This window comes from Callithrix jacchus, chromosome 1 (assembly GCF_049354715.1).
Source record: "Callithrix jacchus isolate 240 chromosome 1, calJac240_pri, whole genome shotgun sequence".
Lineage (NCBI taxonomy): Eukaryota > Metazoa > Chordata > Mammalia > Primates > Cebidae > Callithrix > Callithrix jacchus.
This window is the reverse complement of record NC_133502.1, coordinates 26,865,168-26,892,595: the sequence shown is the minus strand read 5'-3', so window position 1 is coordinate 26,892,595 and position 27,428 is coordinate 26,865,168. Positions and strand designations below refer to the sequence as shown.

Here is a 27,428-nt window from a genome sequence, read left to right as displayed (position 1 = left end):
AGTTGCCTTCCCTGCTCACAGCACTTCTGCTGACACCAGCAAAGTCACCTCGAACCAAGGCGCATATTTTATGGCTACGGTAGCCTATCTGGTGACGCCAACAAACCATGCCTGCTTGTTCATGTCTCTGGGTCATACTCTCCCAACCTGACTCTGGGCTTGGCCACGACCCGTTGTGCCTGATGGAACATCAGGAAACATGGTGCCGGCACTTGGTTAGTATTTGCCCTTTGGGGTTCGTCCCCTTGTTTGCAGAATGGTCACTTGGGATTTTCTTTCCCAGACCCAGCAGTGGTGCTGTGAGAAGCCCAACGGGCCACATAGAGAGGCCAGAGGGAGGAAAACTCAAAGCCCTGGCTACCACCTCCCAGCTGACAACCAGCGCCAAGTGGACAGTTGTGTTAGGGAGCCTTTTTGGAAGTATCACATTTCAACATGAGGTGGTTGCCCAGCCCCAGTTGGGATGCTCCACCTAATGCTGTGTGGAGCAGACGCAAGTTTCCCCATCAAGCCCCACCCAAATTGATCATCTTGAGCACATGCATGATTGGTGGTGTTTTCAGCCAGTCTAGGTATTAGGAGGTGTGTTCAGGAGAGACAGAAACCAAAGCAGTGGTGAGTAGGAGGCTCTGGGGCCAAGGGAGGAGCGCTTCCACCAGAGAACACGGTCCTGCTTCTAAGGATTGGAAGCCAAGACCTCCACCGGCCATCTGCAGCTCTTCACCCTCTGAACCGAGAGCCAGGGCGGGAGAAGGTGGACACTCACCAGAGGAAGTGCAAGAAGCTTGCCTAGAACCCTGGGAATCCACTGGGAAACCTGGGACATCCTTGCTGAACAGTCCCAGTCAAAGGGAAATTATGACAACTCAATAAAGACCACATCCGAGAACTCAGATTCTACCAGAATGGAGGCTGGGGTCACCCCACCAGGGAAATCACACCAGAGAGCCACTGTGTCAGGACGTAAGGGTGTGCTGATGCCTGATCGACACCAGTACAAGAGCCCGAGAGGCCAAAGACCAGCGAGGTGCCCACAGAAGGAAAGGGCTAACACAGGCCCGTAACTTCCCCTGCAGGAAGCCCCAGAGCAGGGCAGGCCCGAGCCAAGCTCAAGTTCAGGTGCAGCCTAGGGCCAAGCCCATCAGCAGCGGACAAGGTTTACCAGCCAGAAAACCAACGCAGGGCTTCTCCAGGCTCCTGCAAACTGATTTCTCAGCTAAATAATCCTTGGAGCAGGATGCGTCTGGTCTATCTGGATTGTTCATCATCCTTCTTTTTTAAAGCTGCAGCTCATGGACAGGAGGGCCACAGCTGCTGTGCAGATGCACATTTCCAAGGTGGAAAAAACAGAGCCTCCGAGCTCCGTGGGCTGCCCTGGGCCGGCCTGTGAGTGTCTGTCGGCCACGCTGGGACTGAGCGCGCTCTGCCTTGGATGAGGGGCTCTCAGGAAGCTGCGGCCGATGCTTTGGGGCCTCACAGATCCAGATCTGGATGCTGCTCCTCCCCCACAGCATGACTAAGTCCCAGCAAAGCCAAACTTGAGCTGCCTGTGTCCATGTGGCAGCCCACTCTTGGCGAAAGTGCAGAGACCTCCGGGACACCACCCTGTGCCAATGCTGTGAGCCCCCGTGGCATCAATCTTAGTGACAAGCGTGCCATTAAAAACTAAAAGTTCAGGTTCCCACTCTCCTACCCCAAAGGCTTTCTCCCTCCTAAGATAAAAATACAGGAATTAATAAGCAGCATCAGACGAGAAGCGATTTTCAAAATCCCTTTATCTTTCTCTCATTGGGTGGTCTCATAACAGTCCACCTGCTGTGCCATTTCCTTTGGGGAATTCTCCAACCTCACATCTTCGTGTATTTCAGTCAGTCCTCAGTTTCTTCAGCTTCTGTTATTATCACTGTTACTAGATTTTTAGAAAAGAAGAATTGTTTTTCAAATGAAATATTCAGCAGTCCCGAAAATATTTCATCAGGGTCTTTGAACACATCTACGTGGCGTCCGATTGGCAATGACTGACTCAAAAGCCAGTTTGGGGGGTGGCCACAGCTGCCCTGTGTTTCTCAGTGCCTTCCAGGGAGAAGCATCTTTTTAGGGCAGTGAAACCGTCTTCCTCCCACAGTCGCACTACACAGGAGGCTCCCTGCACCAGGCCAACGTCCGTCCTGCAGGAAAGCCTCATTCCACAGTCACAGCCACAGTTAGGGGTCAGGCATTCCAGATCCAAAATCAAGTGGGAGTCACCCTCTTCCCCTGCCTCCTGCTTTTCCTGATGGTCCCTGTAAAACCCAGGCTACTTGGCAACAGTGGAAAAGGCCAGGCCATTCACATTCCTGTAGAAACACCTCTGAAGATAAGGCTTACCATCTGAGATGTTTCTCTCCCTAATCTGCTAAGTTGCTGATCAGGAAAAGCAACCAGAAACTTCCAAGAGCCTTCGAGGAGGATTAACCAACATATGAGCAACTTTCCTTCCTGGAAACCCAGGCAGGCATAGGGTGATCGTCCACCTATCTAACCATGACCACCATGTGATCAGCCTGCCACAGAGTAGCCATGGTGGCCCTGCAGCCTCCTGCAGGAAGTCACTTGATCAAATGCACAGGCTCTGCTGGACCTCATCCCCTCCCCGGGAGCCTCCCCCACTAACACCGAGGGCCCCGCCAGAGGGCGAAATGACAGGGAGACAGAAGGGGAAGGGAAAGGGGAGGACAACACTCAGAGAGGGAAACTCTCTGACAGTCACGCCTACCCTGCAAACCTGAGCCTCCACAGTCTGGTAAATTAGAATTTTGCACAAGCTACAACACTGATCACTGAGACTGAACAGTCGGGGCAGGTGCTGAGCACCTTTCAGGGGAAGATCTCCTGAGGGAACAGAGCCATGCCCTCGACCCTAAGCCAAAGATCATTCCAGAAGCTTCTCACCGTCATCCTCAGCCTCGTCACTCTTCACCTTGTCACCCTCACCAGGTGAGGGCCCAGCACCCAGAGGCTTCAGCCCTGGCTTGCTGATGGATGAGGCAATCTCCGCCTTTTCACTGGACTTCTGTGACAGCTTGGCGTCCACCTTTTCTCTCCTGATCTCCTGAACAGCTCTGGTGGGAAGAGGGTTTTATCATAGTCAGAGAAGTTAAGAGGCGAAACTCTCTAGTCCCCCCACCCGCACATCCCTCTGAAAACATTGGCTCATGATCATGCACATCTGTTTTTTAAGGTAAATGCTTTGATGTAACAGTTCTCATTTTCGTTTATTTCTCTCTTTTTTTTTTTTTTTGGAGACGGTCATGCCCTGTCACCCAGGCTGGAGTGCAGTGGCACAAACACGGCTCACTGAAGCCACCATCTCCTGGGCTCAAGTGATCCTCCCACCTCAGCCTCCCAAAGTGCTGGGAGATTCTAAGCAGGAGCCACCACACCCAGGCTTATATTAGTTTCTTATGCAGGCTCCAAACAGATGACTGCATGAGGCAGCTGGACTCCCACAGACAGCTCCAGGCGGGGTGGGGTGTGTGCTGCTCTGGCTCCGGGCGGGGTGGGGTGGCACTGCTCTGGCTCCGGGCAGGGTGGGGTGTGCGCTGTACTGGCTCCGGTCGGGGTGGGGTGGCGCTGCACTGCAGGATACTGAGGCTTCATCTTTGTGACGAACACACGTAAGACGGCACATAGCACCACTCACGACAGGAAAATGGCTTTACTCACTCCTGGACAAAGGGACTCAAATACTCAGGGGCTTGTATGTAAGTCAGAGTGGGCTCATGGCGAAGGTGCCTGGCCAGGGAGTGAGATGCTGGATTCCAGTCCGGCCCTGGGGACAGCCAAGGGCTGCCTTGCTTCCCCAGGTCTGCATTTCCTCACCATTAAAATGAGAGAAAGTAGACTCATCATCTCTGAGATACTTCCAAAACCCTGACACCCTGCAACAAGGACAGAGGCCGAGGCCAAGAGGCGCAGGCAGCCCTGGGTTCAAGGGCTCTGAGACAAATGGGAGCCTTGGTTACAGCCTCGCTGCTCCATCCATCACCCTTGGGGGCCCCTCAGTGCCGGATCCATCGTCCCAATCCAGGAACAGTAATGGCACTTATGCCCTCTGCAAGGGCTGGACAGGCTGAGCAGAGGACTTGAGAAAGGTGCTCACTAAATGTGGGTTATGATTTTCATCAATGATCTCTCTGGGAAAATCGGTGGGGCCATCCCTGCCTGCCCAGCAACCTTCCCCAGGCTCACGGAGCGCTGCTCCCGGTCCCCCCAGCAGCACCAAGCCCAAAGGGGCCCAGGCAGGCAGGAGGCTGCGGCTGGAAGAGGTGAGTCCCCTCCTCCCCACCCTTGCGGTGAGAGAACAAAGGACTGACCTGTAGATGATGGTGATGACGAAGGCTACGGCAATGATCACAATCAGGGCGGAGAACACTTGCACGTAAACTGAAAAATGGAGGGATTCGAAGTCATTTAGATCCAAATAAATAGAAAAGGAAGGAGAAGAAAAGCCGGCCCCCACCCCCATCAGTTGGCTTATTTCTCTAAGCAAGGACTGTCCCGTGGAAACGTGCTTACCTGAGGAGGGGGAACCGTGGCGCAGACTCACCTCCAAATCTCCAGGGCCACCATAACCAGCTTCCAGGATGGCCTCCTGAGTTTCACCTCCCAGGATTTACACCCTAGATAGATGTTCCCACACTGAACAGCGCTGATTCTTGGAGCCAAAGGAGACCCCAGAGTCTAACACCCAAGGCCACGTGAAAAAGACATTGCAGCTTCTGCCCTGTTCTCTCTTGGGCCACTTGCTCTGGGAACGACTGAGCAGAAGAGGCCTCCTATAACATCTGGTATCGACTTCTCAGCAACATCAGTCATCTGGGACGCCAAGCTTTCAGGCGACTGCAACCTTCGTCAGCATCTTGACTGCAATCTCATGAGACACCCAAGCCCAGTCCACCCAGCAAAGCCTCTAAGTTGCTTTAAGCCACTAAGTTTTGGAGTAATTTGCCACACAGCAGTAGAAGATGGATCTGAGAGGTAGCACAGAGCTTGCCGAGAGAGCCTGCACTTAAATGCTGTTGAACAAACAATCTATTGAATTGAAATGCACAAACAAAGTGAAAGGTGAATTAAGAGCTTCCATGAATCCAGCTGGGCGTGGTGGCTCACGCCTGTAATCCCAGCACTTTGGGAGGCCGAGGTGGGTGGATCACGAGGTCAAGAGATCGAGACCATCCTGGCCAACATGGTGAAACCCCGTCTCTACTACAAATACAAAAAGTAGCTGGGCATGGTGGCGTACACCTGTAATCCCAGCTACTCGGGAGGCTGAGGCAGGAGAATTGCTTGAACCAGGGAGGTGAGAGTTGCAGTAAGCCAAGGTTGTACCACTGCACTCCAGCCTGGCGCCTGGCAATGGAGTGACACTCTGTCTCAAAAAAAAAAAAAAAAAAAAAAAAGAGCTTCTGTGAGTCAAGGTAACCCTGAAATTCTTGAACTCCAGGAAATGCTTTATTTCTTAGTATGACTTTGTGTCTTAGTTCATGGAATTGATTCAAAATGATATGAGTGAGAGACACATATAGGCGCCAGGTGCAGTGGCTCACATCTGTAATCCCAGCACTTTGAGAGGCTGAAGCCAGTGGATCACCTGAGGTCAGAAGTTTGAGACCAGCCTGCCCAAAATAGTGAAACTCCGCCTCTACTAAAAATACAAAAATTGCCTGGGCATGGTGGCACACACCTGTAATTCCAGCTACTCAGTAGGCTGAGGCAGGAGAATCACTTGAACCCAGGAAGCAGAGGTTGTAGTGAGCCAAGATTATGTCACTGCACTCCAGCCTGGGTGACAGAGGAAACTCCACCTCAAAAAAAAAAGGAGAAAGCCACACAAACATACATAGTCAGCATCTTAGTATTCTACTGTCGAAATGTCTCCTCACATCTTCATATGTGCTGATGTTCTTTTTTTTTTTTTTTTTTTTGAGACGGAGTTTCGCTCTTGTTACCCAGGCTGGAGTGCAATGGCGTGATCTCGGCTCACCGCAACCTCCGCCTCCTGGGTTCAGGCAATTCTCCTGCCTCAGCCTCCTGAGTAGCTGGGATTACAGGCACGCGCCACCATGCCCAGCTAATTTTTTGTATTTTTAGTAGAGATGGGGTTTCACCATGTTGACCAGGATGGTCTCGATCTCTTGACCTTGTGATCCACCCACCTCGGCCTCCCAAAGTGCTGGGATTACAGGCCTGAGCCATTGCGCCCGGTCGCTGACGTTCTTTGTCCTTGATGCGAAGCTCCTAAAGATGGAGACCCAACCTCAGTGATGCTTTCTGTACAGTGTCTGTCTAGCAACACAGACCGTATCTATGGCTTATCATAAACCACAAACTCTGGTTCATCTTTCAGAAATAGCAGCAATTGAAGAAAGGATTATTTTCTTTAAGAAATATCTTGGTAAATTTTCCCCAAATATAGTTAAACAAAAGTTTTGAAATCATCTCAGCAAGTCCCATGAAGAAACTGAAGTCAGATACTTAGAAGAAATTGACATGTTAAATAACATACCCGAAATCAAGACTGAAGAATGAAGGCAAGTCTTTCTCTTTGAATTCCCAATTCTTTCTGAAAGATCTAATGCTAATTACCCAATTCATATTCTTAATAATACAGATTATGCCATAACACAAAGTGCACTTCAAGGCAGCCAATTTAAGAAGTTGGTGAAAGGTTTTCATAACATGGAATTATGTGCACAAAGAGCTCACACTACCCGTCACCGAATACTACAACCTGCGCAGCACAAAGGTTCGTTCGTCATTTTGAATGAGAAAGATGTCAAAGAAAGGAACAGTAATGTGGGGGCACAGTGAGAGCCCCAAGGCAGGGCCCACTGCCCAGGCTCTTCCTGCAGACCCATAGGCCTGGAAGAAATCGGGAGTCAAGAAAACACAGCTATGCAACCCAGCTATTAAAGTTGGAGTGATGGAAGGAGCTTAACAGTTGCTTCTATGCAAAAATGATATACCCTCTTGCAAAACAGTGAGACTTCTCCACGTCCAAACCATTCTTGAGAGGTTAAATTCGCTTCTAGGTTCCTTGTGACACCAGTCATGAAGCTGCTGCAGAGAATAAGGCTCACTTTCAAAATGAATGACAGGCATGCAGCAATTGTTCTAACTTAAGCCATGTCTGACATACATACCAACACTTACAAATGGGCCAGCACCTGCACTGTACTCTGCATGGTACTCTGATAAAAAAGGTGCTCAGGGGATCGGAGAGGTGGCAACAGCAGCAGCAGCAGCAGCTTGGATGTGAGCTCCCTTCCTAGCTGTGATCTTCCAGGAATGATGCATTTACACCACTTTACATGGTTGGATCTCTGTTTCATTGGGATGTAAGGAAATCGGAATCATTAATCATTATATGGAGAAGATTGAAAGAATAGGCTTAAATACCTTTTAGATGCTAATGTTTGCTGGTTTTAGGAGCCTTAAATGGTAAACTTCTCAGAAAAACTAAGTTGTATAAGTGCCTTGGAAACTGGAGTTCTGTAAGAAGTCCAACTCCATGATGGAAAGAATTGAGCGTGCCTGTGAGCATCTGCTGCTCTCTGCATGTGAAATGTGAGCAGCAAACTCCCATTCCACAAAACAAAAACAAAATGATGACAAGTGCCAGTACAGCAAATCGTGGCCAAGTCAGCACCCACTGCCATGAGCTCGGCTTCAGCAGCACTGGCACATGCCCCGGAGGACGAGCTGCTGGAATGAAGCCATGTGACAGGTCGCTCAACACTGGAAGGCCTGGAACCCAAAACGATTTCTCAAGTAAGATTCGGGCTAAAGGGCATGGGTTTTAGGATGAAATAGGTGAGACAGGTGAAGGATAATGGGAAAGTGCTTTGGGAAAAAGCACTACATCTTGTTGTAACTCTCACTAACCGACTATGTACTGGACTAGGGCTTCAGCAAAGCCCATAATTAACTTTCAGGGTGATATCAGCAAAAATGGCAGAGGGAAGCAACCCCCCTGCCAATTTCTTCCTCCATAAAAGCAATGAGAACACTAGCAAAGTCATCAGAGGAAAGTTTTCTAGAAATCCATAAATTAACCGAAATCTTGCAGAAATCTGTTTATTTGAGGCAAACAACTGAATCTCAGTAAAAGAGCAAGCTTGGACCTTTTATCTAGCCTAGCTCCCATCTCTGCTCCCTACCCTCCATGTAGCTTGAAAATTAACAGCCTAAAATCATGGTAAAGCCACCATGGGGGTGGAATAGGGTGGGAGCTCCTTCAAAGCCCCATGCCCAGAGGATTGTCATTACTTGATCTGTCTGCTTCCTTGGAATATCATCTTTATTTAAACTGAGCTCATTTAGTGAGAACAGCTTTTTCTCCAGGCATCTGTTAGAAACAATCAGAAGCAATTGAAAATCATTTCGCTGGCTAATGTGGTGAATACCAGTTGGGGGAAAACAAAAGGCTAACCAAAAAGCTTATCATAAAAAATCTGGGAAATAAGATGTGCACAGACAGCTTTGAAAAGCCCTGACACATTCCTGGAAATCTACAGGGCCATGGACATGTCCAGTGCTGTGGGCTTTTTAAGGCAAGACCTACCATGGCCCTGGGACTTCACCTCTGGCTGACTTGAGGATCTGCATAAGCAGGAAGTGAAGGCTAAGGCAGAGCTAGAACTATTCTGACTTTGTGGAAGGTGTGGCTCAGCATGCACACAGAACCCCTCTGCAAAGTCTGAGAGGCTTGTACTTCCAGGCTTCTAAAAAGATTTTTGTCTAGTCATTAGCTAACTAGTAGCTTCCCAAAATGAGTTTTAAGTGGTTGCACATCACGAAGAATAAAGACTAAACTGAGTTCAGGAAAGTCATCAAACAACCACAATAACAAACAGCAGCAACAATAAAAGCTGGGAGCTGAAAGAACCTGATTCTCAGAGTTACTATATTACCTTTCCTAAAATGTCCAATTCTCGAGAAAGAAAAATGTTAAACACACAAAGAAATGAAGATGTATGGCCATACACATAAAAAATGCCACTACTAGAAATCATCACTGAGGAAGCACAGACATTGGACTCACTTGACAAAGACTTTAAATCAACCACCATAAGCGTATTCAAAGAACTAAAAGAAATCATGTCTAAAAAATGAAATAAAAGTATAAGAATAATATTTCATTGATATGGTTTAGCTCTTTGACCCTCCCAGATCTCATGTTGAATTGTAATCCACACATGTCAAGGGAGGGACCTGGTGGAAGATGACTGGCTCATGAGGGCAGTTTATTCCATCATGTCCTCATGATAGTGAGGGAGTTCTCATGAGATCCAATGGTTTAAAGTGTTTGGCAGTTCCCTCCCCACAACCTGGCTGCCAATGTAAGACATGCCTTGCTTCCCCCCTTTACCTTCTGCCATGATTGTAAATTTCCTGAGGCCTCCCCAGTCATGCAGAACTCTGAGTCAAATAAACCTCTTTCCTTTATTAATTACCCGGTCTTAGGTAGTTATTTATAGCAGTATAAAAAAATGACTAATACATTCATCAAATCAAAAATATCAACAGAAATATAGACATCATTAAGAAAAAACTAAAAAGAAATTCTGGAGTTAAAAATGCAATAACAGAAATGAAAAATTCACTAGAGATGCTCAACAGCAGATTTGAGCAGGCAAAAGAATCAGTAAACTTGAAGACAGGTCAATGAGATTATCCAGGTTAAGTAACAGAAACAAAATATAATCAAGAAAAATTAATACTGTCTTAGAGGTCTGTGGGATACCATAAAGTCTACCAAATGCACATAACGAAAGTCCAGAGGGAGCCGAGACAGATAAAAGAACAGAAAGAATATTTGAAGAAATAATGGTAAAAACTTCTACACATCCAAGAAGCTCAGTGAACTCTGAGTAGGATAAACTCAGAGAGATCCACACCCAGACACCTGGCGAACTGCAAAAGAAAAAGAGAGAATCTTGAAAGCAGTATGAGAGAAGTGACACATTATATACAAAGGAGCCTTAAGATTCACAGCAGTTTCTCATCAGAAACCATGGGAGGCCAGACGGCAATGACATAAAACATTCAAAGAGCTGACAGAAAGACTGTCAACTAGCAATTTTATATACAGCAACCCTATGCTTAAAAAAGGAAGGGTAAATTTAGACATCCTAGATAAACTAAGTCAGAATATTCATCACTGGCAGAGCTTCTTTATAAGAAATGCCAAAGGGAGTCCTCTGGGATTAAATGAAAGAAGAGTAGACAGTAAGTCAAATCCACATGAAGTAACAAAGAGCACCATTAAGGTGCTCAATAGATGCAGAAAAGTAATCTGATAAAATCCAACACCCTTTCACAATAAAAACACTCAACAAAACAGGAAGAGAAGGGAATTTTCTCAACTCATGTGTTTCCAAGTTGTTTCTTACATTTACTATTAATAGATACATGGCATCTAGTAAAACCCACAGTTAACACTGTACTTAATGGTGAAACACTGACAGCTTCTCCTTAAGATCAGAAAAAAGAAAAGGCTTCTGGAGGTTTTAGTCATTGAACTGGAGGTTTTAGTCAGAAACTAGGCAAGAAAATGACCTAAAAAGCCGTCCATATTAGGAAGAAAGAAGTAAAACTGTATTTTCAGAGGCCATGATCTTGTATGCAAAAAAAATCCTAAGGAATAAGCTAGAAAACTAACAAAATGAGCAAGTTCAACAAGGTTGCCTGATGCAAAATCAGCACATAAAAATCAATTATATTTCTAGATGCTAGCAATAGACAATTTGAAAATGAAATTAAGAAAACAATTCCATTTATAATAACATTAAAAAGGGTAAAATACTTTGGAATACATTTAATTTAAAAAGCTCAAGTACACTGAAAACTATAAAACATTGAGAAAAATTAAAGACCTAAACAAATGGAAAGACATCTCCTGTTCATGGACTAGAACACTGAATACGTGTTAAGATGTCAGTACTCCCCAAATTATACACAGATTCAACACAACCCCAATCAAATTGCCAAAGGACCTCTGTTTTGCAGAAATTGACAAGCTAAATTTGATATGGAAATGTAAGGGACCCATAATAGCCAAAATAATCTTGAAAAAGAGGAACAAATTTGAAGCACTCACACATTCTGATTTCAAAATTCACTGCAAAGCTACAGTAATCAAAACTGTGGTACTGGCTAAGGATGGACATATAGATGAACAGAATAGAATTGAGAATCTAGAAATAAACTCTCCCTTTATGGGCAAATGATTCTCTACAAGGGTATCAATTTAATGGGGAAAGAAGAATCTTTTCAACAAATGATGTTGGGACAACTGGGTTTCCACACACAAAATGACGAAGTTGGAAACCTTCCTTGCAGCAGACACAAAAGTCAACTCAAAAAGGATCAAAAGACCTAAATGTAAGAGTCAAAACTATAAAACCCTTAGGAGATATTACAGGTATAAATCTTTGCAACCTTGCATTAGGCAACGGTTTCTTAGATGTGACACCAGTGCACAAGCAACCAAAGGGAAATTTGATAAAATGGACACCATCAAAATTTAAAATATTAATGCTTCAAAGGACACTATGAAAAAGGAGAAAAGGCATGTAAGAGAATAGAAAGTATTTGCAAGCCATATCTCTAATAAGAGCTTCATATCCAGAATATACAACGAGCTCATACAACTCCATAACCGAAAGTCAACTAATCCAATTTAAAATCAGTCAAAGGACTTGAACACACTTTTCTTCCAGAAGATATCCAAACAGCAAAAAAAAAAAAATAAAGAAAAAAAAAGCAACAATGGTGAACATTATTCATTAGAATAATACAAATCAAAACCACAATGAGATACAACTTCACACCCAATACAATGGCCACAAATAAAAGGACAACAAGCGTTGGTGAGGATGTGGAGAAACTGGTACTCTCATACATTGCTGAGGGGACTGTCAAAAGGTAGAGCCACCCTGCAAAACAGCTGGGAAGTTCCTTAAAAGTTTAAGCATAGAGTTAATATATGATCCAGCAATTCCATTCCTAGGAATATACCCAAGAGAAGCACAAACATGTTTGCACGAAAACCTATATACAAATGTTCAGAGCGGCATCATTCATAACAGCCAAAAAGCATAAGCAACCCAAATGTCTATAAACTGACAGGTGGCTAAACAAAATGTGGCACATCTATACAGAGAAAGTTATTAAGGCTAAGGAGAAATGAAGTCCTGACAGTGGCTACAACGTGGACGCGCCTTGAGAACTATGTAAGTGAAAGAACCACAAGTCACGTGGTTCCGTTTACATGAAATGTCCATAATAAGGAAAGCCACAGAGAGATTAGTGGCTGCCAGGGGCCAGAGCGAGGGAAGGATAGGACATGACTGCTAGTGGGCGTGAGGTTTCTTTCTGGGGTGGTGCAAATGTTCTGGAATTAGTGGTGATGACTGCACAATGTGTCTCTGTTTAAAGCCACTGAATTGTGTACCTTAAAAGGGTGAATTTTATGGCATGGCATCTTGATAAAAATAATAACTGAAGCCACTTCCAACTGATTTTATCTGTAATCAAAGGAAGGCATGGGATCCCAGGAATCCCAGGGGCCCCCAGAAGCGGAGGCTGGGGCAGCAAGGAGTCTGATCCCGAGTCTCTAAAGCCTGAATCTGCAGGAGCCATTGTCAACTGTTGGTGGTATCCACTGTAACCTCTCACTTGCCTCTGAGAAGCCAAAATTCATCTTCTCTTGATGAGGTGCCAAATCTTCCCCACTAAGCAGGACAGATGCCCTCGCTGCAGCCAGAATCCCATTAGCGCTTTGTTTCTTGACTGCTTTTGTGCCCGGAATATCCCTTTCCTCTCGTAGGAGCTGGCTAGGGCTTTACGACGGTAGGACTGGACAGTCCCCACACAATCAAATAGTCTAGCCTGAAAGTGCATTTAAAACTTGTTTTCCTTTTTCCTCTCTTCTCCTAGTCTCACAATGCAGAAAGCTTACTGCAGAAAACTTCTGTTCTTAGTCTTAAAATATAGCCTTGGAGGCCGGGCGCAGTGGCTCATGCCTGTAATGCCAGCACTTTGGGAGGCTGAGGAGGGTGGATCATGAGGTCAAGAGATCGAGACCATCCTGGTCAATATGGTGAAACCCCATCTCCACTAAAAAATACAAAAAGGTGGTCTGGTGGCTCATGCCTGTAGTCCCAGCTACTCGGGAGGCTGGGGCAGGGGAATCACTTGAACCAGGGCAGCCGAGGTTGCAGTGAGCCAAGATTGTACCGCTGCACTACAGTCTGGCAACAGAGCAAGACTCTGTCTCAAAAAAGAAAAGAAAAAAAAAATATATATATATATAGCCTTGAAATGTACTTTCTTTGTAACACCACACACCCCCCAGCCCATGCACATTTATCCGTGTGCTGGCATTTAATTATCGGCTTACCTTAGAAGTTCTAGGGGCTCATCCTGAGACAGACCAAGCATGGAGACCAAACTGCACAATGCCAGAGGGCACCTGGAGGCAGTGAGCCTGTGACCAGCCACAGACATGGCGCCAGCCCTCACTCCAGGCGGGCACAACTAGAGACAGCCACCAGAGCAAGAGCCTCAGCCCTCAGAGTGGGCTGGCTGTGGCTTGCGACAACCTCCAGGACGAGACCCTCAGACCTCAGAGCAGAACTCCTCCCACGTGCCTCCCATTCTAAGGTCCCAGTTTGAAGCCTCTCTCCCCAGCCTGCAGTTGGAAGCACAAGTCAGCACCTCACCGCTGCTCACCTTGGAAATAAAGTCAGTTTCCCTCCACTTGTTACTGGCTTTGCAAGCAGACAGCGGCTGAGCTCATGCTGGTTACACCAGCAGGCCACTACTCAGTAATTTCCAGCAGTCACTCACTCCCATCAGTCGCTGTCTCTGACTTTCTAAGCCCTACTAGGTGCAGGGAATGAAGACCTGGCACCTGGCCTCTGAGGGCTGAGTCTAGCGGGAAACGCAGGAGGAAGAAGTCAAGGAGGAGGAAGAAATGGGCCCGAGGGGCACAAAGCCGGGCACTGCTCCTAAGTTTGGGGAGCTGAGGGGAGAGAAGGGGGACAGGGAAGGTTTGGAAGTCGGCTCTAAGGAAGCCTGGAGCTGTGAGAGGGCATGGCCATCCAGCGCCTCTACCAGTAAGGGCCGCACTGTTCCCTCCTGAGAGTTGCTGTGCCGGCTGCTCCCTCTGTGCTCCTGTCCCCCTCACCCAACAGTGCAAAGAGCCCCTTCACCCTCATTTCCAGAAGCGCCCTCACAGGACAAGGAAACGCATGAAGCCTGTGGTGCATGATGAGGGCTTGGAAATTCGAAGATCTCCACAGCACAGAAGGCCAGTGCCTCACAGGAGGTAGGATCCCAATGTCCTTCACACTCATGGCATCCTGGTTTCTCACCTTCCTCCCCCTTCCCTTTGAATATATTTGACACCTAGACGAGGGCTCTGAAGGGCGCGCCTCCCTCCAGAAGCCTTCATGGGGATGGGGAGTGGCAACACCTCCAGCCCCCACATGCCACCACCGGGTACCTGATGTTCTCACTTCACCCCCCACCCCCCACACTGCTTGAGGGGCTGGAGGGGCTGCCAGCAGATCCTCATGTCTGCTCTGGCTTCTAGTGCAACATTGAAGCAGCGCACGTGTCCCCAGTCAGGACCAAGAGTCTCTGCTGTCCTCACGGCGCCAGTAGTGGACAAGGTCTGCTCCACCTCATGGGCTCACCGCACAGCCAGCCAGTGGCCTGTGCCCTGCCTGTGCCACAGGTTTCTGCAGCGCTATTTCCTCAAATCCAGCCTTGGCAACCACCCAGAATGGCCAGATTCCTCCATGAATCTGGAGGAATCGGATTCCTCTATCAGTCCCCGTGCATGCGCTGCCCAGCCCGTGTGGGAATGAAACCCCTCTGGTAGCTTACGTCACATTCACAGGCCCTCCAGCTCAGAGTCTACTGCCCCCACTAACAGAGAGGAGAGTGTGACCAGAGAACAACACAAAGGCGTTTCCAGCAAACAGAGACCCTGGGAAAGGAAGACAGGCAGGGCGGCGGTCGGCATGGACATGGCTACCTTGGCTGCCGCCTTGAGGTGGCCCGGGTGGCTACTCACCGGGAACCGCTTTCTCGTAGCAGACGCCTTCATAGAAGCAGCACCCGAGCTCCTTGCATCGGTCCCTGGAGACGTTGTAGTCACAAATGTCATACAGAGGAATGTCACACACTGCAAAAGTACAGACACACACCAGTGTCATCCCCAAAAAGAAAGCCGCTCTGTGCTCCGCTGAAGAACCAGGGAACCGGTTGGGGGAGCCGCTGCCGGCTTGTGTTGTGGTTTTGTTATTTTCTGAATTATGCATCATGCAAAGCTTTCTTTGAAACTAAGACCCAGAGTGAATTAAATTTCTGAGCAAAATAATGTCAAGTTAATTACACAGAATAATGCAGGGCCCACTAATGATTAGGAGATAATACATCTCTGTGCAGCAGCGGCAGAGCCCGCACAAGAAAACGGCTCACACAATGGGGACTTGGGAGTTCGGGAGGGAACGTGTGATTAATTCACACTTCAGCACACAGGAGGTAGAATTAGCAGCATGGGCTGAGGATTATTTCAGAATTTGAAAACTTGCATCAAAAGGACAGAAAGTTTAATGCCAGCTTTGACCCACAGGGAGAGGAAAGGAAGACACTGAGTGTGCGGCCGCGGGAGGCAGAGGAAGCAAGCGGGGCAGCTCCTGGCAGAGGACCCTCTGCCGCGGTCTCTGGCAGCCTCACACGTGCTCAGCCCCAAGGGATGTGGCTCCCTCCATTGGACATGGGCCACCGGGGGACTGGGCTGGCTGCTGTGGGGGATTCCTGCAGGTGAGGGCCCAGGGTACCGCAGAGGCCTTTGCTGGGTGAACCGCAGTCCCGCAAAGCCGAGCTCCACGCCCCTGGCCACAGCTTCGCCCAAGCCACTGGAGGTCTTCCCTGGCCCCTCTGTAAGTTGTTCCGTGCGGCCGGGGGCCGGGGGCCAGGAGGGGAGCTGCCTGGCCTTCTGACCCTTGAGGAACCCCATTTGTGATCCTTAGGGTTGATTTCGTCTTTCGTATTAAAGAGTTGCCCGTGGAACCTGCCATTCCTGGTCCCCTTCCCCAGATACCCCCATTTCAGGTTTGCAGATGCCACAGCTGCCGCCTCACCCTCTGTCAGATGCATCGTGTACCTGGGAGCCTTGCCGAGGCAATGCCCTACCTGCCACAGCAGAGTGCCCAGGGCAGGCTGAAGTCACCGCTGCCACCACCCTCTCCTCCCTCAGCTGCACGGGGTGGCTCTGTGTGGCTTGAGCTGACCTCCCACGTTGGGAGCGGCTGGGGGAGCCGGGAAGAAGCCCCACAGCAGCAGGCAGGTCCTGCACAGCCAGGCTCAGAGGGGCCTGTGATCGGTGGCCATTCACAAGCTGTGGCTGGACAGACCGTCACCCATGCTCCACGCAGCAGCCCATGTGTCTACAGCAGGTGACTAGGAGGGCTTTGCTCCCAGGGCATCCGGGCACCACGGCCTTTTTTCAGGAGTGCAATCCCAGGGTGGACACAATGCCACAATTTCACAGACACTACCCACAGGCCGCTCGCAGAGAATTCAGAGTCCACCACTGCCTCCACTTTCCAATGCGGATCATGACAGCAACAGCACAGCAAACACCCGCCAGCACGCAGCTCGTGATGCCCGCAGGCTCCTTCACCCCATCAGATACCTGTCGGCACCCAGCTCAGGATACTGCAGGCGCCTCCACCCCATCAGACACCCACCTGCGCCCAGCTCAGGATACTGCAGGCGCCCCTACCCCATCAGACACCCCCCAGTGCCCAGCTCTTGATGAGTGCAGGCTCTTCCGCCCATCTGGGAAGATTCAGACGAAACCCAAGATCCCACGAGCTTGGACACAGCAGGGCTGGGACCCACAGTGACCTCTGGCTTCAGGGTCCTGCTCCATCCGTGGTGACAGCCGCCCTCCCCACCATCCCCAGATGCGGGAGAAGCCCCAGTGGCGCAGACACAGCTGCTCACAAAGCCAAGAGAACAAAGGTTTCCAGAGACAGCGGATGTTTAATTTCAGCAAAGAGCCTGGGCAGGAAACATGCTACTGAACCAAGCATCATTTTCATTCTTAAAGTGATTCTCTTCAGTATCACTACATGAACATTCATGCCAACTTCTCCTTCTGAAGGTTTTAATATTTTTAAATAGTAGTTGCTTTCCTGCCTCATTTTAAAAATTCAGTCCCATCGCATCTGACGCCCAGGTGTCGAATCCAGCCAGTCCTCCTGCCTCTTCCCGCATCCCATTTTCCTTCCCTCCACAACCACCGACCTCCTCCTGAACCTCCGCGATGCCGCCATGCATTTTAAAATCCACTGGACCCTGAAAAGTCTCTCAAACATTTCCATCCTAGCCTCACATCCACCCTCCTCCACAACCTGTAATAGGCTTTGAGATTGGAGTAAGGTGAGCTTTCTGGGTGGTACAGGTCACAGCTGCCCACCAAGGGGGCCGAGGTGGGCTTCCCATGTGGTAGGGATTGGCAGGGGATCACACAGCCACCTAGGGGGCCGAGGTGGGCTTCCTACATGGTAGGGGGTTGGCAGGGGATCACACAGCCACCTAGGGGGCCGAGGTGGGCTTCCCACGTGGTGGTTGGTCGGCAGGGGATCACATAGCCACCGAGGGGGCCGAGGTGGGCTTCCCACGTGGTAGGGGGTTGGCAGGGGATCATACAGCCACCGAGGGGGCCAAGGTGGGCTTCCCACGTGGTGGTTGGTTGGCAGGGCTGACGCAGCTCCCCGCTCCCTCTACAACATCACAGGCAAATTGCCCCCTGCGCACTCTCTGGATGCCCAGCCATGGCACTGGCAGCAGTGTCTCCAGCAGGCCCTCCACACCCCCCACACCACAGCCAGGGCAGTCCAAGTGTGGGGCTCACCACCTGGCTCTCTCCTTTGCTCCCCGAGAGTCACGACAGCGTAGCTGGGAAGGAGAGAAGGAGTCGTTGGCTGGGCCAGGCTATGGGAGGAGAGGTGCTGCCTCAGGATGGCAGGGCAACCACGTTCCTCCTGATCTGCTGAAACGAGGCTGGGACGAAGTCTGTCCATCTAAAATGAGCTGAGTGTCTCCTGGAAGGAGCCACCCTGGCTCAGGAGAGCCGGGTGAGGTAGGGCCTGTGAACTGAGGCTTCTCAGCTGGTCCCATGAGTCTGTGGCATCATCTCGTCTGCAGAGAGGGCAAGCCCAGGGAAGCCACCGCTCCCTGGGGACGGTGGGACTCCCATCGCTCTTCGCCCATCCCATATCCCCAGCCTGCCACCACCTGGGACTCCTAACACGCCCATGCCCTCATGGTGGCAAATGTTTGATTGTTTGACAGTCTCTTCACTGGACATATTGCTGCTTCTGCAGCAGGAGAGGAAGGTTCAGGAGGGGGTGGTGCCAGAGAGGCGCAGATCTGAGGCCAGGGCTCTCCAGCCAGGCAGGGCGGCATCACCATTCTAAACGTGGCTGACCATTCCGTGGTGTTTCTCCTTCCTGTGCTCTGTCCTCCTCCCTTCCCCGCTCTCTGTGAAATGCACACTTGCAGGAGTTTTTCCCAGGGGAGGAGCCAAGCCCAGAGATTCTGCAGGAGCAGCACTGGGTCCTCCATCTGACAACCCATCCAAGTCCCTCTGCCACCTCATTTGCCCCCGTGATGAGGCAGTCGGTCGGTTAGCAGGGGACAGACCATGGTCACCTCCTGGAGAAGCAGCGGCAGACTCAGCGCCATGACCTCACAGCACTGTGGAGGCCCCCAGCACTCCTGAAGCTTAGCCTCGCTGTTGGGAGCTGCTCCCCCAGATAGACAGGCATCGGGCTGGCCTCCAGGGGACACCTCCAAGCCACATTGCCCCACAGCCCCCAAGAATGTCCCAGCTCAGGGTTCCTGGCAGCGCAGCTATGGACAGCCAGACCCGACCACAGAGAGGTTTCCAAAGACAATCCAGGTGGGAAGAGAAGGCAAGCTTCTGAGTACAACAGGGACTGCGGCAAGGCTCTCGGGAGCCGTGCCGGGGATCACGGTTGCCACTGGCACCCCAGAGACCATCAGCGGGCCTGGCCCGCACAGCCCTTTCTGTCTGTGAGCTGCGACACCACCTGGAATTCGACTGAATGTGTCTTCACAGCAGATGTCATAATGTAAAAATCTCTGAAACTGCAGACCCATTTTCTTGACACAGAGCTTGAAGCTGCATATCAAGTTATCTTAGGACAGAAGGCGCCAGTTCTCCCAGAGTTTGAGCATCAGAACAAGGAAGGAGAGGTGAGGAGGAGGAGGAGGAGGAGGAAGCTGAGCAGGGATCACAGCGGGTTCAGGAGCTGGCAGGTGTGTGCAGAGGGTCCTGCCTGGCACATGTGTGAATGTGGATGGGGTCTGGGGTGTGCAGGGCCACGGATCCCTGGGATTCAGACACAGAGACCCCCGAGACATGTCCACGGACCCCAGAGCCTGTGGTGAGAGCGCAGAGGCCAGTGGCTTCAAGTCCCCACTCTTTCATACAAGCCACTCAGAGGAGAACACACACTGGTGTGGAAAGAGTGTAGAAACACTTTTGCAAAGAGTTGACATCTGTCTTCAGGCAGCAGCTGAGGCTGCAGCACCCCAGTACAGGCACAGCCGCCAGCCAGGGCGGAGCGTCCGCACATATCTCTTCCCCAGGGGCCGCCTGGCATCCTCCCATCCTCATTTCTGCTCCCGCACCCCTAGGTCACCCACTGCCCTGGGCCATGTGAACCTGGCACCCCGGGAGCCAGCCTCAGGCCATCACCTGCTAGGGGGCTGCCTGGAGGCCCAGCTGCCTCCTGTCCCAGTGAGCGAATGTGGACATGGGGAAGCCCAGCAGAGCTGCATGGAAGGGTACGTGGGCAGGACTCTGCACCACATGGGGAGAGGCTGCAGGGCAGGTGGGCTTGGAGGCCAGTCTATCCCGCACTGGCCACAGAGCCTCTTCTGTATCTGGAAGGTTGTGCAGAGGACAGGAGGAATTGGCTGCTTCTTGGGCTCAGACCCAGGGTTGGGTGGCAGAGAGGGCCTGAGCTATAGGAGCCTCAGGGCCGGCCACTGCAATGAAAGGTTCTGGCTCCCCACCTGCCCACTGGGGCCACCAGTGGTACAGACACCTGAGCCAGCTCCAAGCCAGGACAATGCCAGCCTTGTCATCCATTTCGCAGCCTCCCTATGCCCCTAAAGGAATAGAAACACTCGCAGAACAGTCACACCAAGGTCTGCAACGGATGACAAAGACAGCGTCGACTCCCTGCATTTGTCCACCAGTCCACGAGGACAGGCCATGCAGGAGCACACAGGGGCATTGCCTGCAGATGCCAGGAGCTGGGGGCTGGGCATGGCCATGGCAAGGAGAGAGGACTCCAGCCTGAGGGCAGCTTGGGCAGTGCCCTGGGTGACCTGGCACAACTGAGATGATCCCCACCAGTCCCACGTGCCCTAAGAAGGGGCGCCAGCCTCCAGCAGCCCCCAGTGGCCCCTCAAACAGGTGTGGCCAGGCCCAGTAGCAGCAGCTTGTACCCATAACAGCTGCCATGCTTTTGGCCCTGAAGCAGAGGCCAGGAGGGTGTCCCCCACAGCTGGAGAAGGGATGGCTCTCTCCCCATGGGCTTGCCCTGGCTACAGGGCCATCTTGCCAGGAGACTAGAGAGGCCACCCCAGCCAGCCACAAGAGCACCCGCTCCCTTGGGGCCCAGGTGCAGGCCTCCCACTCCACTTTGGGTGCGTCTGGGTCAGGAACTGCAAAGATCCTGCTTATGTCCAAAGATGCAGCTGCCCCTCTGGTGTGACGAAGCCTGGTGGCTGGCTGTCCTTGGAAGGCCTCGCAGGCTGGCAGATGCCACACATTCCTGGCACCTGGGCCTCCCTCTCCTGCTGTGAGAGCTGCAGGGCCTGGTGCGGCTGTGGGCAGGGGGTCAGTGGCTGCCAGCAGCTCTGCCGGCCTGGGAAGTGCTCCCGAGTCTACCTTCCCAGCAAAGGAAACGACCCAAAACAACCTAATCCATTTTCTGTTTTTTTGTTTGTTTTAGAGACGGAGTCTCACTCTGTCACCCAGGCTGGAGTGCAGGGACACAATCTCAGCTCATTAAAACATGTGCCTCCTGGGTTCAAGTGATTCTCCTGCTTCAGCCTCCGGAGTGGCTGGGATTACAGGAGCCACCACCACAACCAGCTAATTCTTGTACCTTCGTATAGACAGGGTGTTGCCATGTTGGCCAGGCTGGTCTCAAACTCCTGACCTCAGGTGATTCACCCACCTCGGCTTCTCGAAGTGCTGGAATTAGAGGCATGAGCCACCGCACCCGGTGAATTTTCTTGTTTTTCTTTCTTTTTTTTTGTTATTATAAAAGCAGTGCATAAATACAAGTTCAATTAAGGAAAAAAAAAAAAAAAAACAGTTCAAGTAGCAGGTAAGCCTGAGTCATGGAAGGTGGCATCTCCTGCCTCTCCCAGGGAGGCGAGAACTTCCAGAATCTTCCTTTTCCTGGCCCTAAGTTACTGCCTTCCCCCATCCATGTACACTAATAGCTCACGTGGGACAAAGCCACACCCCACACAGTTCCTCCCACTCCAGTGGCGAGGTCTGTTTCAGGGTTGCTTGCCCAGCGGGGAAAGGGAATCAGGAGCTTCTTCGTTGCTGAGACACATTTTCCCCTAAGAAAATGGTCTCTCTTGCAATAAACATTATGAAGCAGTTGAGGTGGCTCTTCAGCATCTCATGGACAAAATGCCTTTGACCTGTTAACCCCTCGAAATAGTTAAACACAGTTCTTCATTTAGAAAACCTCAGGTTCAGGTGGATTTTGTAATAACATTTCAACAATGAAGACTTCACAGCATTTTCCCAGGTTATTTTCTGAACACACATTTTTCTGCCTTGCCGCCCTAGCCAGGCCTGGGACCGGGACTTCATCCCTGATGCAGCCAGCATTAAGGTGGACACGCGCATGGCTCCTCCCCGGGAAGCAGTTCCTCCCCGCATCCCAGCCTGGGCGGCTTCCCTCCATACCTGTGAACTGCTTCAGGAGGTGCGGCGGGGACTTCTTGACTTCTGGCACATATTTCATTGTCACTGCTGACAGACAGATGCGGGGGCCGAGCAGACCTGGAAAACAGCAGCGGTCAGCAGCCCCAAGGACGTTGTCGGGCAGTGGATGGGTCATACCAGGAGGGAGCGCTCTGTGACTCACCTGTGCCTCACGTCCCAGGCGGGTCCCCTCAGCCACCTGTGCCTCTTGGTCCTACTCCAAGTGGAAAACGCCTTTAGGTAAAACAACAAACTGGCCACCCTCTGTCCACTCACTGTGGACTGTGGGCCCAGGCTGGGCATACCCTGCCCCACCTGCTGTGACATCACACAGCCCCATGAGGTCACCTGGGTGGCACACAGCACTTTAGAGCCATGCGTGTGTCCACCACCTTAATACTGGCTGCATCAAGGATGAACGCCCCTCAGAGGGACAGATGTAGGGAGTTCCAGGTGCAAGACGCTGCTGGGGACACCACGGGCTGGGTCCCACCTTCCATGCGGGACACCCCTGCCCCTTGCCCACCAAGCCCAGCTGTGGGTGCAGGCGCATGAGTCCTCCCTGGGACACCCCTCTCCGCCAGCCAGCACTGGGTGCAGCAGGGAAGAAAACCAAGTCCCTTCCTTCCTGGGGAGGGGGCAGAGTGACACAGCTGCCTTGGACCAGACCTGGGCTGTGGGGAGAAAGGAAGCTCGGGGCATGCATCAGGGTGGGTCAGGGCAGGGGATGCCCCTTGCCACGGGGTCGGGGGGGGCAGCCTCCAGGGAGGAAGGTGCATCTGGGACTGATGAGGGAGCACTCAGAGGTCCTGGGGAGAGACTGATGTGGTGACTTGAGACATACAAGAAGCTGAGATACCGAGGGACAGCAGGTCATAGAACTGCATAGGTCACGGTGAGGATGGTGAGCTCTATTCTGCGCAAAGCAGGGAGCCAGGAGCAGATTTTGTGCAGAGAAATGGGATCATTTTCCCAGCATCACTCCACTGAGCTGGCAATGGCTCTCGGGAAGTGAGCGAGCAGGAAGGATGAGAAGGACAGGAAGCCAGAGAGGAGGAAGGAACCCAGCTGCCAGAGGGGCCAGCTGCCTTTCGTCGCTGGAATTGAAGGAGTGGGCCAGGCATAGTGGTGCGCCCCTGTAATCCCAGAACTTTGGTAGGCCAAGGTGGGAGGATTGCTTGAGACTGGGAGATCAGGGTTCTGGTGAGCAGTGACTGCACCACCACACCCCAGCCTGGGCAGCAGAGGGGGACACGGTATCCATCAACCAATCAATCAGTAAGAGTGGCAGACAGCTTGGACGTGGAGAGCAAAAGGAACAGTTGATGGTGAGGCGAGGACACTGCTTGGGGGCTGGAGGCCAGTGCTGTGGGGGTCAGGCAGACAGGCATCCAGGGGACACACCCAGGAGGTGGTGCAGGTTCAGGGATTCGCAGGCAAGGACACCAGCAGCTGGTAGTGAAAGCCACCAGCATGTGCTTGAGCACCCCAGGGAGCCCCAGTCAGAGAAGGAGCCCAGGGCCAGTGAGAGGAGTAGGAGGCAACCGGAGTCCAGTAGCCGTGGTGCCACAGAGGCCAGAGGGGCTGTGTGGAGGCAGTGGGTGCTGTGTGGGGGCAGTGGGCACCATGTGGGGGCAGTGGACGCCATGTGGGGCAGTGGGTGCCATGTGGGGCAGTGGGCACCATGTGGATGTAAGGGCAGTGGGCGCCGTGTGGAGGCAGTGGGCGCCATGTGGGGCAGTGGACACCATGTGGGGCAGCAGGCACCGTGTGGGGCAGTGGGTGCCACGTGGATGTGGGGACAGTGGGCACCACATGGGGGCTGCCCAGGTGAGCCTGCAAAAACGGAGGAGCTTTGAGGAGTGAAGTGGAGGCAGGGCCGGTGCCGTTAGGAGGGTGAGTGGAGAGGGGCTGCCTGGCTGGACCTGGCATTCACTAGAGCAAAGGCAGAGGTGTGACTTGGGGGCCAGGTGCCAGCATGCTGTGGGGTGACCTGCTGCCTGTCACACCTGGCGGCCCAGGAGGCAGGGTTGGGGAGCTGGATTTAAGAGGGCCGAGGCTTGCAGGGGGCCGTGGTGCTGATGGACTCTAAGTTGGGAAAGAGCACGAGGACATCCCAGGGAGAGGGGAGGGCATGGGACACTCGGCCTTTGGTGGACCGAGCGAGCTGGAGACAAAGTCGCAGTGAGAGTGGGGGTCCTAAGGGTGAGGTGGCTGCACACGCTCGGTTCTGGATGAGGACAAAGCCAAGGCTCCATCCCTGGGAACAAGCAGCTGAGGCCGGCAGAAAGGGGGATCAAGGAACCAGGCTGTGTGGAGTTGGAGTCAGAGTTGGGAGTCCCCACCTCCAGGCCAGAGGGAGGGACGTCCCAGGGGACCAGCCAGACTGCAGGGCCAAGGGTGCAGGAAGGAGAGAGGAGCCTGAGAATGAGGGGCAGCTGTAGCCAGGGGTAGGGGCGTGGAAGGTGGCTCAGCCACAGAGGCACAGAGCTGGTCCCCATGCATCACAGGCTCTGGGGTGCAGCATGTGGGGGGCGCTCAGGTCCCTACTCCTGTGCACAATGAGACAGGCTGGGCTCTGGCCCCCACCTCACCAGTGCTGTGACCTCCCCCTTGGGACCAACCCTCCCCGGCTATTTAAGGAAGGTAACAATGCAGCCCTCCTGGCAAGAGCCCCCTCAGGCCCAATGCCCAGCACACAGCTGTTCCCGTGGCCAGGGGACTGTGATGGCCATGGGGGGTTTACATGGCCTGGACAGGGCTGTCACCATCCACCACGTGGCAAACTTCACCCGTGCACAGGACACAAGATTGCCTGTTTCATGTTTATGATGGCTTTGTTGAAATCTACTTCGTGCACCAGGAAGTCACCCACCTAACATGCGGTTCCCTGCTGTTTAGTGTGTCCACGATGTGAGCAGCCATGGTCCACACTGGAACATTTCATCCTCCCAAAGGAAGCCTGGCCCTCAGGCAGCCACACGCTCCCAACCTAGGCAATCCCCAGTCCACCTTCCGTCTCTCCAGATCTGCCTTCGCTGCCACTTTACATTCATGGAGTCACACGAGACGTAGGTGTGTGTCTAGATTTTTCATGTTGCATAAGGTTCATCCACCATGTAGCATGTGTCAGAGCTTTGCTCCTTTTCACGGCTGGGTAATATTCCACTGCGGGGACTGCAGGAACATGCCACTTTCACTTATCCGTTCGTCTGTGGGTGGGCACTGGGTTGGGCCAACATTTCAGCTTTTATGAAGAATGCTGTTGGGAACACTCAGTGTAAGTTTCTGTGTGGACGGATATATTGACTTCTCTTTGGTGTATCCCTAGGAGCAGAATTGCCAGGTCACACGGTGTGAAGAACTCAATGTTTGTGTCCCCCTAAAATTGACCAGTCAGAATCCCAATCCTCAAGGTGATGGGATTAGGAGGTGAGGCCTTGGGAGGTGATGAGGTCACGAGGGTAGAGCCTCATGAATGGGAATCATGCCCCATAAAAGAGGCCCCAGAGAGTTCCCTCACCCCTTCCTCCAGGTGAGGACCCAGTGAAAAGGTGCCAGCATGCCAGACAGCAAATCTGCCACACCTCCATGTAGACTTCCAGCCCCAGAACTGCGAGTGACAAGTGTGTGTTGTTTAGAAGTCGTCCAGGCTATGGCATTCCATACAGCAGCCCAGACGGACTGTGATATGTGGGAACTGTTTCACCCTCTGAGGACCTGCCAGGCTACTGTGCAAAGTGGCTGCACCATTTCACATTCCTGCCAGGTAGAGGCACTGCTTCTATCTCCTTGGAACTGTCACCTACAGCAGGCACCAACCTGGGCAGCAGTCAGCTGGAGAACCATGCCATCAACAAGCTTCCAGGGAAGGAGTGGAGACACATGAGCCTGCAGTGTGGTTATTGCTAGGATTATTGCCAGTATTGCCAGGATCACCACCAGGATCACTGCCAGGATCATAGGATCAGAACCAGGATTGAGCCAGGATCATTGCCAGAATCATTGCCAGGATTGAGCTAGGATTACTGCCAGGATCACTCCCTGGATCATTGCCAGGATCACTGCCAGGATCACTGACAGGACTGAACCAGGATCACTGCCAGGATTAAGCCAGGATTACTGCCAGGATCATTGCCAGGATCACTGCCAGAATCACTGACAGGACTGAACCAGGATCACTGCCAGGATCACTGACAGGACTGAACCAGGATCACTGCCAGGATCACTGACAGGACTGAACCAGGATCACTGCCAGGATTAAGCCAGGATCACTGCCAGGATCATTGCCTGGATCATTGCCAGGATCACTGCCAGGATCACTGACAGGACTGAACCAGGATCACTGCCAGGATCACTGACAGGACTGAACCAGGATCACTGCCAGGATTAAGCTAGGATTACTGCCAGGATCATTGCCAGGATCACTGCCAGAATCACTGACAGGACTGAACCAGGATCACTGCCAGGATCACTGACAGGACTGAACCAGGATCACTGCCAGGATTAAGCCAGGATCACTGCCAGAATCATTGCCTGGATCATTGCCAGGATCACTGCCAGGATCACTGACAGGACTGAACCAGGATCACTGCCAGGATCGCTACCAGGATTAAGCCAGGATCATTGCCAGGATCACTACCAGGATCATTGACAGGACTGAACCAGGATCACTGACAGGATCATTGACAGGACTGAACCAGGATCATTGCCAAGATCACTGCCAGGATCATTGACAGGACTGAACCAGGATCACTGCCAGGATTATTGCCTGGATCATTGCCTGGATCATTGCCTGGATCACTGCCTGGATCATTGCCTGGATCACTGCCAGGATTACTGACAGGACTGAACCAGGATCACTACCAGGATTAAGCCAGGATCACTGCAAGGATCACTGACAGGACTGAACTAGGATCACTGCCAGGATCGCTACCAAGATTAAGCCAGGATCATTGCCAGGATCACTGCCAGGATCATTGACAGGACTGAACCAGGATCACTGCCAGGATTAAGCCAGGATTACTGCCAGGATCACTACCAGGATCATTGACAGGACTGAACCAGGATCACTGCCAGGATCGCTACAAGGATTAAGCCAGATTACTACCAGGATCATTGACAGGACTGAACCAGGATCATTGCCAGGATCACTGCCAGGATTGCTACCAGAATTAAGCCAGGATCATTGCCAGGATCACTGCCAGGATCATTGATAGGACTGAACCAGGATCATTGCCAGGATCACTGCCAGGATCACTGACAGGACTGAACCAGGATTGCTACCAGGATTAAGCCAGGATCACTG

The 27,428-nt window shown here is 51.7% G+C and overlaps 1 protein-coding gene across 1 annotated transcript; it reads right to left on the bottom strand.

Moving 5' to 3' along the window:
- Positions 1 to 1,757: 1,757 nt before the first annotated feature.
- Positions 1,758 to 22,397, bottom strand: TEX29 (testis expressed 29). Its single transcript, XM_002742539.6, has 6 exons — positions 22,284 to 22,397; positions 22,103 to 22,198; positions 15,131 to 15,241; positions 4,356 to 4,425; positions 2,932 to 3,101; positions 1,758 to 1,909 (listed from the first exon to the last, which is right to left on the bottom strand). The coding sequence occupies exons 2-6, from the start codon at positions 22,158 to 22,160 to the stop codon at positions 1,869 to 1,871; spliced, it is 450 nt and encodes a 149-aa protein (XP_002742585.1). The 5' UTR covers positions 22,161 to 22,198; positions 22,284 to 22,397; the 3' UTR covers positions 1,758 to 1,868.
- Between the last annotated feature and the right edge of the window lie 5,031 nt (positions 22,398 to 27,428).

What these genes read in the sequence shown, in the direction of transcription:
- TEX29 (XM_002742539.6), bottom strand. Translation starts at nt 22,160, where the DNA reads ATGAAATATGTGCCAGAAGTCAAGAAGTCCCCGCCGCACCTCCTGAAG. An exon ending in CTACGAGAAAGCGGTTCCCG is followed by an intron (nt 4,426 to 15,130) that starts GTGAGTAGCCAC and finishes TCCATTTTTCAG; the next exon opens with TTTACGTGCAAGTGTTCTCC. An exon ending in TGACGAGGCTGAGGATGACG is followed by an intron (nt 1,910 to 2,931) that starts GTGAGAAGCTTC and finishes CTAAAAATCTAG; the next exon opens with TAACAGTGATAATAACAGAA.